Genomic DNA, 12205 nt, shown 5'->3' on the forward strand with positions numbered 1-12205 from the left:
TGTCTGCCATGCTCTCACAGACTCCTATAGATACATCAAATAATGTCTCTTTAAAATATAAAGTGATTAGGGGTTGGGCGGTAGCACAGTGGGTTAAGCTCACGTGGTGCAAAGCACAAGGACCGGTTCAAACATCCGGCTCCCTACCTGCAGGGAAGTCGCTTCACAGTCAGTGAAGCAAGTCTGCAGGTGTCTATCTTTCCCCCCTGTCTTCCCCTCCTCTCTCGATTTCTCTCTGTCCTATGGACAACGAACAGCATCAACATCAACAATAACAATAACCACAGCAAGGCTACAACAACAAGGGTAACAAAAGTGGGGGGAGGGAGCCTCCAGGAGCAGTGGATTCATGGTGCAGGCACTATGCTCCAGCAATAACCCTGGAGGCAAAAATAAATAAATAAATAAATTATATATATATATATATATATATATATATATATATGCAGTGCTACAGATGTTTCTCTATCTCCATCTCCCCCTCCTCTCAAAATTCCTCTGTCTCATGGGGCCAGATGGTGGTGCAGCTCTCTGGTACAGCACACATGCTACAATACCCAAAGACTCTGATTCAAGCCCCCAGTGCCCACTTGCAGGGGAAAAACTTCATGAGTGGTGAAGCAGTATTGCAGCTGTCTTTCTGTCTCCCTCAATTTCTTTGTCTTTATCCAAAAATAAATAAAATATAAAGGATAGGAAAGTGTAAGATAGCTTCATGCCTGAGGTTCCAAAGCCCCAGGCTCAATCTCTCACATCACCATAAATATAGAGCTGAGTAGTGCTGATAAAAAGATACATATAATTATAAATATAAAAGTGCATATATATACATATGTATATGGTACAACCTAGAATGAAAGCTAAAACCTGAATTTGAAAGCAACAATGACAAGTGAATTAAAAAATCACGAGTGAGACATTTGATAAAAGACACTGCACCAAAATAAAGGACTCTGGGGGGTGGGGTGACTTCAGGACCTGGTGCCTGAAGGTGGCAGAAGACCTCGACTGGGGGTGACAGTGTTTTGCAGAAAACTGAGAAATTTTACACATGTACCAATAACTGTATTTACCATAAAGCATTAATCCCAATAAAAAAAAAGACTATTATCAGAAACACAGAAAAATCTATTTAAACTTAAAAAAATGTGTTGATATGGAAGATAATTCTTAACAGAATCTCACGTCATTAGGGAATTAAATATTGAAATAACAGTGAGATTTACCAAACACCTATAAAAATATCCAAAATCTAAAGAACTAACAACAGCAAATTCTGGTGGAGATGTGAAGCGACAGGAACTTTCAAGGCTACTGGGAATGAAAAATAGCACAACCATTTAGAACAAGTTTGGCAATTTAAAAAAAAAAAAAGAAAAGTAAGCCGTATCAAAAGGAAGAAGAAATATGACAAGGAAAACCTCTAGAGAATAAAGCAAAATTTGTTCAAGCCTCAACTTAAAAAAATGAATTCTGCCCTAATGCACTGGGCACAGACAGGCTTAAACCTTCTGCTATTTGCTAGCTAAATGATCTACAAACATTTAGCTCAGGAGAAATAGGCTCCTCTTAGTAGGACTAGGGTAATTCCTAATGAACTACTTAAGCTTCACTGAACTATGACTTAAAGTGAGAAAGTACTCAACATGACCATATAGACATACAGGGCTACATATAGTTTACATATAGTAAGGGCATGTATATGACTCCTACTGTGCCTTCGACAGATAAGTCACAGCCTTTCTAAAGGGAAAAGAACGCCTTAAAAATTAAGAAGTCATAGGGGCCAGCCAGTGGTGCACCTGGTTAAGTGCACATATTACAGAGCACAGGGACCCAGGTTCAAGCCTCTGGTCGCCACCTGCAGGAGGAAAGCTTCATGAGTGGTGAAGCAGGGATGCAGGTGCCTCCCCCTCCCTTCTCAATTTCATTCGGTCTCTATCCAGAACAAATAAGGAAATAATAAATAAATAAATATTAAAAAAAAAAAACACTAAGAAGTCAGTTCTAGCACGAAGGTTATATAAAAGACTTTCCTGCCTGAGGATCCCTGGTCTCAAGTTCAATCTAATACATCACTTATGCCAAGAGCTCTGAAGTAGACTGGTTCAAAAGCAAGAAACAAAATATTCATAGTACCAGGACCAGGTGGTAGCACACCTGGTTAAGCGCACACATTACAGTGTGCAAGGACCCGGGTTTGAGCTCCCAGTTCCCACCTGTAGGGGGAAAGCTTTGTGAGTGGTAAAGCAGGGCTGCAGGTGTCTCTCTGTCTCTCTCCCTATCACCCCCTTCCCTCTCAATTTCTGGCTGCCTCTATCCAATAAATAAATAAAGATAATAAAAAAAAGTTTAAACGCAAAATATTAATAGTCCCCAGTACACTAATTGAAAAAAAGAAAATATAAGTCAGTTCTAAACAATAAAGTTTCTTACTTTTACCAAAGCAATTAGTATCACAAAATTGTGATACTATGTACTTCAATCATCATTTAAATATCTTGTGAATTCAGTTCACACAAACAGAAAGCAACTTAAAATGCTGTGCCTAAGATTTCAAGAGGCAGCTTTGTCTAGTGTCTCTTTCTGAAAAGCCCCAAGCAATTTAACATGAAGAAGCAAGTGAGCTTAAGCACACCTATCTAGATCTGTGACTAAGCCAGAATGAATAAGTCCTGGTAAACCCAAGCACCAGTGATAACTGACAATACCAAGACAAACTAATACTCTCCAGGAACTATAAAACAGCAAAATAATCAGGAATCCATTAAAAATAGGGAAGAGCTGTTCTTTTGCACAACTATGGGGTTATTTTTCCCCGTCTCAAAGATTCCACTGTGCTGAGACAGAAACAGTGAGAGACACCATAGCACTGAAAGTTCCCCCAATGTGGGGGAGGGTGGGTCACACACATTGCTGTCAGTCAACTATCTAGGTGAGGTGTTTTTTTTGTTTGTTTTGTTTTTGCCAGTTCTACTATAGGATCTTGAATAATAATCAACTATTAAAGATTTCCCAAGATAACAGAGCAATTTCCAACTCATGGAAGAGAGAGAGAGAGAGAGACAGAGGAGAAAGAGAAAAAGAAAGAGGAGAGGAGAGACAGAGAGAGAGACAGAGAGAGACAGAGAGAGTGTGTAAGCGCAAGGACCGGCTCAAGGATCCTGGTTCCAGCTCCTGAGCCCCCACCTGCACTTCACAAGCAGTAAAGCAGATCTGCAGGTGTCTATCTTTCTCCCCCAGTCTCCCCATCTCTCTCGATTTCTCTCTGTCCTGTCCAACAACAACAACATCAATGGCAACAATGGCAATAATGACAAGGGCATGAACAAAATGGGGGGGGGTGGCCTCCAGAAGCAGTGGATTTGTGGTACAGGCACTGAGCCCCAGCAATAACCCTGGGGGTGGAAATTATTATTTAGGGGGGAATGACTGTGTCATGCTTCCTACTTCCCTGTGTCAAACACAGCACTACCTATAAAAATTTCTAAACCAATACCCTTAAAGAGAAAAGTGAAAAAGCTACAGAAAAATTCTACAAAAATTCCTTTGGAATATCCCATTAGTTCTTAAATGTATATGAACTAATTAAGTCATAATGTACCAAGGGATAGTTTTAAAACTACTTTCAATAATACTAAGAAAATTTAATCTCAGAAATATGCCATTCTCACCCTTTATTTCAGGAATCTTTTAAGATACCAAACAAGCTCTTTCTATGGAAAATAACACCTAATTTGTATAGACAGAAGATAACCTAGGCATTTTCTCAGAAGTTAAGATCTTAAATTAATAAACAAAAACCACTAATTTACTTTTTCATAATATTAATTAGAACAAATTCAACTCACGATCTGATGTGTGGGAAATCCTCTTCAATTTTGCTTCCAGTGTTTTTGAAAATCTGCAGTGCAGCTTCTGCTACTTTTTCATCATCCATTTTCAGACAAGCCAGGAGAGATTCAAATGTTTCAGCAGAATGAAATGAGATGGGATGTGTGAATGAGAGTACCTACAAGAAAGAAAAGAGGGGAAAAGAAAAAAAAAAAAGACTGATCTTTCCATGTTTATAATGTTAATACACAATCTGTCTACACATCAGAAAAAGGACAAATTAAATATAAAATAATCATACTTGTAACAAGTAAATAAGAACAGTGTAACTAAACTTTTTCATTTACCCAAAAATGTAACAAAAATAAGATTATATGAATTAATGAATCTTTTTGCTCAAAATTAAATGATATGTCAATACATTCCTAGTCAAAGGAAGCTGGGCTCTGGCTAATATCCCAGTTTTCTGTAAAGGAGCCCAGGTAGGTAAGAGAAAAAGTACAAACAGGACTCTAGCCAAGAAAAGAAAAGTTCTATGCTTCAAACTAAAAGTCATTAGAAGAGAATGGCTGAAACATTTTTTAAAGAGAAATCTGAGTAAGAGTGCAAACAGAGAACTTTCATTTTCGTCACGGAGCTGTGCAGTGGTGCAGCAGGTTGAGCACACACATAGTGCTCAAGGACGCAGGTTCAAATGCCCTTGCAAGGTCCCCACCTGCAGGGGGAAGCTACATAAGCAGTGGAACAGTACTGTAGGTGTCTTTCTCTCTCCTCTACCTCTTCCTTCCCCTCACTTTGACTTTATCTAAAATAATAAATAAGATTTTAGTTAGAACAAATGAATCAGCATTGTACTGACATTTAAAGGGATCATGTGACAAAGAAAGCTAAGTCAAACAAAAAAAAAAGAGCATATTTAAGAACTTAAAATTATATAGACTGTAACCGGTCTTAAAGATGACCAAAAAAAGGGTGAGGTGATGAAGCACTGGGTTAAGCGCACATATTACCAAGTGCAAGCTCCTGGGTTGGAACCCCTGCTCCCCACCTGAAAGGGGGAAGCTTCACAGGCAGTGAAGCATGTACTGCAGGTGTCTCTCTCCCTCTCAATCTCCCCTTCCTTTCTCTGCCTGTTCTGCCTGTCCTACCGAATAAATGGAAAGGGAGGGGGGGTAGAAGGCTATACAGGGAATGGGCACCAGAAGTAGTGGATTTATTGTGCAGACACAAAAAGGCCCAGCAATAGTCCTCAAGGCAATAAATAAAATAGATCTCATAAAGGAAGAGAATGGAAAAGGGCTACTAGAAAGGTGAAGTACAGGCACCTAGCACCTGCAAAGGCAGCAGAAAATGAGAAGCCACAGGAATTTAATAATCCTGTTTAAAATGGGCAGGAATCTACCACATCACACATTTCCAAAATCAATTTGATGGTGTGTATTTTAGATTTAAAAGAAAGTGCCTAGGAAGGGGGTGAGTGGATAGAGTATGTAACATGCAGGAGTGAAGCCCTGGTTTTCATCTCCCGGCATGTCAGAGCAAAGTGGTATTCTGGTCTGTATTTCTCTAATTTCACACCTCCAACCTCCACAAGATAATTCTTTTTAAAAGAGCAGTGAAAACCCTCTGATCCTCATAGGATTTCAGCTTCAAACAAACAAGCGGAATATAAAAACAAGAAAGTGGTATGTAGAAAAATATATTATGCACAATGCCATATTTAGAAGATTCAGAAATGAGCAAATTAAGCAATTTTATTTAGAGATCTACACATACAGATAGCAAACTATAAAACGAAGAATAGTAAAATAATAAGCCGTAAAGGGAAACATACAGCTGGGAGGTGTGAGTGGGAGGAGAGCCCACATAGGGAACTTTAACCGCACTAGTAAATTCTAACTTGACTTTTCCTTACTTTTCACTAGTATTCATTATTAGTATACTTTACACCTTACACATGAGTATATGTTTTACATCTTAAATGTATCCTAAGAATATAAAAAGTGAAACATAATAAAAATATGTAGCAGCAAATAAGCAAAGAGGGGCTAGTGGCAGAGCACTCGTGGCTGGGCACTCATGCCAGCATGTGTTAAGGACCACTGCTCAAGCCCCCAGTCCCCACCTGCAGGGGGAAGCTTCACTAATGGTGAGGCAGGCCATCACATCTCTCTTTTTCTCACCCTATTTCCTCCTTCTCTTTCAGATTCTGTCTCTAACCAAAATAATAAATGGATAAATAAGTATACTGAACAAAGAATGAAAATAATGAATTTGTGGTCCAGGAGGTGGTGCAGTGACTAAGGCACTAGACTCTCAAGCACAAAGTCCTGAGTTCAATCCCCAGCAGTACATGTGCCAGAGTGATATCTGGTTCTTTCTCTCTCTCTCTCTCTCTCTCTCCTACTTTCTCATTAATAAATAAATAAAATATTTTTTAAAACAATGGGGGGAAATTAATTGTATGTCTCGAAGTTTTTAAAACACAGACTGGGTCTTTTTAATATACAGGCTGTGTATTTGATATGTGGACTCTCTTAAAAGCCTAGACCAAGTAGATCAGAAGCAACCGGTGGCACAGCTATATACAAGATACTGGGTACTATACAGCAAACCCTAACGAAAGAACTTTTCAAAGTTAACCCAATTACCAAATAATGTGATGATAACATTAACTATCCATTGTCTTTTTGAACCCTAAGATAGCAGGAACCTCACATTTCCACTAGAGAGCCTATATTTCCCCCAGTCCTGGAACCTTAGGATAGGGCCCACTTTCCTGCATGCCTCTCCCAACCCATATCAAATAATATTGCATCTGCCGATCACAACCTAATCAATGCAATGATTGCCACCTCAACATGCTTCAGCTCAGACTGTGTCCAGAGACTTCACATGTGGAATGACAACCCTTCAGCTTCATTACTCAGGTGAGACCTTTCCTTTCATAGTATTCTCTAATTCCATCCCAGGTGGTTCACTTTCTAACAAAGTCCCAAAACCTAGATATAGACCAGGTTCTGTGAGAGAGAGCATATGTTCACATGTATCCATAAACAAGTGCAAAATATATACCTGAAAGCAGAAGTACTCCCCTCCCCCCCAACACTTCCTCTCCACTATTCCAACCTTTGGGTCCATGATTGCTCAACAATTTGTTTGGCTTTGTATGTTAACTCTCTTTTCAGCCACCAGGTTCCAGATGCCATCAGGATGCTGGCCAGGCTTCCCTGGACTGAAGACCCACCAATATGTCCTGGAGCTCTACTTCCCCAGACACCCACCCTACTAGGAAAAGAGAGAGGCAGACTGGGAGTATGGACCGACCAATCAATGCCCATGTTCAGCGGGGAAGCAATTACAGAAGCCAGACCTTCCACCTTCTGCAACCCACAACGACCCTGGGTCCATGCTCCCAGAGGGATAGAGAATGGGAAAGCTATCAGGGGAGGGGATGGGATATGGAGATTGGATGGTGGGAATTGTGTGGAGTTGTACCCCTCCTACCCTATGGTTTTGTTAATTTATCCTTTCTTAAATAAAAAGTAAATTAAAAAATAAATAAATAATGAATTCATCATAGGGAGTGCATAAAAGGTTAATATATAGAAGGTATAACTCCTTAATAATAATTATGCAATATTATTTTTAAGGGCCAAGGAGATATACGAGCATTAGAGCACAGAATTTATATGCCTGAGGCCCAAAGGTCACAGGTTCAATTCATGGTACAACTATATGCCAGAGTTCAGCTGTTACTTTAGTTTCTTGGGTTCCCTCAAAAAAAATAAATGAAATAGTCCTTTTTTTTAAAATCAAATTAGCGAAGCTCTTTAAAATTTGTAGCATTTCATCTTTGTGAAATTAGATAAAAGGCAACCTCATACACCACTGAAAGAATTATAGAGGAGACAAAATTTCATAATAAATGAATGTTACGTATATAAAAGACATTGAAAAGTAGATTATCTTTCATTCGGTAATACCCTTCTCATACTTCATACATGCACACAAAAGAAATTAACAAGAGATCCTAAATATTTAACTTAGTAGTGACTACAATGTGACCCAGGCAGGGACACACCCAGTTAAGCACACACAGTGTACTAAGCACAAGAACCTAGTTCTAGGCCCAGCTCCCCACCGGCAGGGGGATGCTTCATGAGTGGTGAAGCAGGTCTGCATGTATCCTTCTCTCTCCCACCCCTCTTTCTATCAAATAAAATAGAAAGAAAAAAAGAAAAAAACGGCCACCAGGAGCAGTGGATTGATAGTGCTGGCACCAAGCCCCAGAGATAACCCTAGTGATATAGACAGACAGACAGACAGACAGACAGATATAGAAAAATTAAATATCGGGCTGGGTGACGGCGCACCTGGTTAGCGCACATGTTACAATGCACAAGGACCTAGGTTCGAGCCCCCAGTCCCCACCTGCAAGTGGAAAGCTTTGCAAGTAGGGAAGCAGGGCTGCAGGTGTCTCTCTGTCTCTCTCCCTTTCTATCTCTTCCTACCCTCTCAATTTCTGGCTGTTTCTCTCCAATAAATAAAGATAATTAAATTTTTTTAAAAAATTAAATATCCAATAGGAAAATGGGAATATTATGACACCACTTTTAAAATGATTATTATTGTCACTATTGTGAGTTAAACACTAAGTTGAAAATTGAGGTGCACTTTGATTTAATCAGCTATGAGACAAGTGCTGCTCTCTCTGTTAAGAGGTGAGGACGCAAGAGCAATTAACCTACCCGAAAGCAAACAACTAATAAATGACAGCTAATAGTCAGATGTTTTCTGACTCTAGGAAAAACACTGTCTTAAAAAAAATCATCAGTAAAAATGCTTAGAATAGAATAAGGGGTAAGAAAGAACATAAAAAATTGAATGTTTGTGCGCAGCCCAGGTTCAAGCCCCCATACCACAAGCGAAGTTCAATGATACTAGAGAAAACTATGGTGTCTTGCCCCTCTCTGTCTGTCTGAAATAAAAAAAAAAAAAAAAAAAAAGGCCCAATCAGCTTCCAAATGGGTCCATCTGTCTGGAATGGCCCTTGTGTTTACCTAGTTCATGTCTTTCCATTTTCCCGATTAGAAGCTTGAAATACTGTGGGGGGGGGGGGGGGGCAAGTTAGGGAGGAGACCCTATGGTGAATACTTACGTGATATAGGGGAAGGGGAAGCCTTTAAAAATAAAATATAAATCACTCACTTGAGTCTAAAAGATAAAAAAAAAAAGTCATGGGACATAAAAAGAGTAAATTGTATCCTTCAACACAGAAAGAATGAAAACATCAGAGTTCATGTTTAGTGAAGTAAGGAAGGAAGCTAAAGACAACTAACTATAGGATGATTTCACTCACATGCAGAATACAGAAAAACTGAAACTTATGAAAGGGGGTGGGGGGGAAGCCTGTATCTATGAACCTGGGAGAACTACGGTGGTCTCTGTTGGTGGGGGAACAGATTTTTAGTGGTAGGAGTAGTATAGAAGCAAATCCACTATATAATCTTCTAAATCACTATTATCTCACAAATAAAAATTAATAAAAAATAAATAATAAAATACCTGAGGACACTAACTAAAGGAATCTCTTTAGCAATTCCAAAAAAAAAAAAAAGCTATGGACCAGGTGATGACATATCTGTTACCATGTGCAAGGACCCAGGTCCCCACCTAATGAGGGGAAGCTATGAGAACAGTGATGCAGATTATCTGCTGTCTGTCTCTTCTCAGTTTCTCACAGTCCTATCAAATAAAAAATGTAAATATATAGATAGATTAATAAGAGATAGGCTACATACACCTTCATATTTACGGACTGGAAGACAGGATGCATATACAGATTGACATTTCACCTATAGTGAAGAGTGGGTACCATAAAGGAGTGACTGCACCAGGGAAAATGCAATGAACAGTGGAGTGGTGCTAGACAGTGTCTCCTTCTCTGCCTATCTCGTTCTCTATCTGAAATTCCTTTTTTAAAAAAAAATATTTTGTTTATTTTTTATATATTGGATAGAGACAGAGAAATTGAGAGGGAGAGAGGGAGATAGAGAGGGAACGAGAGAGAGACACCTGCAGCCTGCTTCACCACTCATCAAGCTTTCCCCCTGTAGGTGGGGACCAGAGGCTTGAACCCGCATCCTTACACACTGTAGTGTGTCTGTTTAATCAGGTGAGCCACCGTCTGGCCCCTGAAATTCCTTTTTTAAAGAGCACATCTGGACTTGTGGAACTGTGCAGGGTATACAAAGAACTCCATGGGCAAATAGTTTGCTTTCAAATATAGAAAATGTGCATTTTTAAATAATAAGTGGAAAAGGGCCAGTGAAATAGCTCACTTGGATAACAGTGCAGCTCTTTCATACTCCCTATCCAAAAGAGAAAAAAAAAAAAAAGTGGGGGGGGGTCAGGTGGTGGCGCACCTGGTTGAGCGCATATATGACAATGCACAAGGACCCGGAGTTCGAGCCCCTGGTCCCCACCTGCAGGGGGGAAAGCTTTGCAAGTGGTGAAGCAGTGCTGCAGGTGTCTCTCTGTCTCTCCCCCTCTCTATCTCCCCCTACCCTCTCGATTTCTGACTGTATCTATCCAATAAATAAAGATAATAAAAAAAAATTTTTTTAAGGAATAAATGGAAACAAAGGACACTCATGCTTATGTACTGTATTTTTTAAATTTTTATATTTATTTATTCCCTTTTGTTGCCCTTGTTGTATTATTGTTGTAGTTATTATTACTATTGTTTGTCATTGTTGGATAGGGCAGAGAAATGGAGAAAGGAGGGGGAGATGGAAAGGGGAGGGGAGAGAAAGATAGACACCTGCAGACCTGCTTCACCGCCTGTGAAGCGACTCCCCTGCAGATGGGGAGCCAGGGCTCAAACCGGGATCCTTACGCCGGTCTTTGTGCTTTGTGCCACCTGCACTTAACTCGGTGCACTACAGCCCGACTCTCTTATGTACTGTATTTTTATGAATGCTCTTACAAGTTACCCAACAACTGCTATCAAAAAAAAAAAAAAGGCAGTAGCATATCTCAGCTAACAAAATAAAATGTAACTTTAAGAAGAAATTGGCTCACTCTGTAATAGGATAAGCCCTTTCTTTGTTCAAATCAGAATCCAGTATTTTCAAACAGATGCTAGGTTGAGTTATAAAGTTTAAAGCTCAAAATCTCTACCATGTTAGAATAAATGTACAATATCCAAGTTACCTAAAATTATACTTTTAAGCATTAAAAACTTAGAAACAAACCTCAAGAATGGAAACTTTAACTGTATATTTATCAGTTGTCTAATTAAGACCTGATTTTGCCCTAAGGATTCTTACCTTAAGCAGTTCAAGACCTGCCCTGATGGCCTGATCAGTTGGAACACCCTCATCTTCGTCATCTGCTGTGCCATCTATTGATTTGTTCACTTGCTTAATGAGAGCACTAAAATATGACGAAACAGTTAGTTGTATTTACGTCTTAGGAAAATTATCCTAAATACTTACAGAGCCCATCAAAACCACATAGAACTCTGATTTTGTTATTTCCCAGTGTTGTAAAATAAAAGAACAGTTATATTTTTGTTCTTGTGTTTTCCTTGGAAGGTTCACTCCTAAATACATTACACAGATGTTTTCTTCTCCAGCTCCATCAGGACCCAAAGAGAGAAGAGGAAAAGAGAGAGGGACATTTGGATGTAATAATAGGGTCATGAGTGGCGTGGAGGGGAAGAGAAGAAAAAAGGGGCAATTATATACAAATGTAGGCAGATGGTTGTAGAGATGACAGTTAACCCATGTCTGCAACCTTAACAGAACTGCAGTGGGTTGCAATGGAGGGATTGGGGATTCAGAACTCTGGTGAACAGTGTGGAATTATACTTGTTGCAATGCAATTTTGTAAATCAATATTAAATCACTAATAAATTTTTTTTAATTCTTATTTATTTACTTTCCCTTTTGTTGCCCTTGTTGCTTTTATTGTTGTCGTTAGATAGGACAGAGAGGAAATGGAGAGAGATGGGGAAGACAAGAGAGGGGGGAGAGAAAGACAGACACCTGTAGACCTTGCTTCACCACCTGTGAAAGAACTCCCCTGCAGGTGGGAAGCTGGGGGCTCAAACTGGGATCCTTACGCCGGTCCTTGCACTTCGCACCAGCTGTGCTTAACCCACTGCGCTACTGCCCAACTCCCTAATAAAAATTTTTTTCAAAAAAGAGAGATGTGTTCTAGTTACCTAAAATGTATTACTGCTCATTAACTTTGATGTTAGGTGTGGAACTATACACAGTAATCTTATAAACCACAATTAAATTAGTAGTAAGAAAAAAACTTTTTAAAACTATTACTTCTACAGTAAGTAGAACCATGTATA

At 39.3% G+C, this 12205-nt stretch overlaps 1 protein-coding gene across 1 annotated transcript in view; it reads right to left on the reverse strand.

Annotated features, from left to right (window-relative positions):
* Window positions 1-12205, reverse strand: part of PDS5B (PDS5 cohesin associated factor B) — a 168220-nt gene that overhangs the window by 46258 nt on the left and 109757 nt on the right. Inside the window, exons 15-16 of the mRNA XM_060191870.1 lie at window positions 11169-11303; window positions 3852-4012 (exon numbers count right to left, since the gene is read on the reverse strand). Coding sequence (XP_060047853.1) covers window positions 3852-4012; window positions 11169-11303 — 296 coding nt within the window. The remainder of the gene's footprint in view (window positions 1-3851; window positions 4013-11168; window positions 11304-12205) is intronic.

Source organism: Erinaceus europaeus, chromosome 5 (genome assembly GCF_950295315.1).
Source record: "Erinaceus europaeus chromosome 5, mEriEur2.1, whole genome shotgun sequence".
Taxonomy (NCBI): domain Eukaryota; kingdom Metazoa; phylum Chordata; class Mammalia; order Eulipotyphla; family Erinaceidae; genus Erinaceus; species Erinaceus europaeus.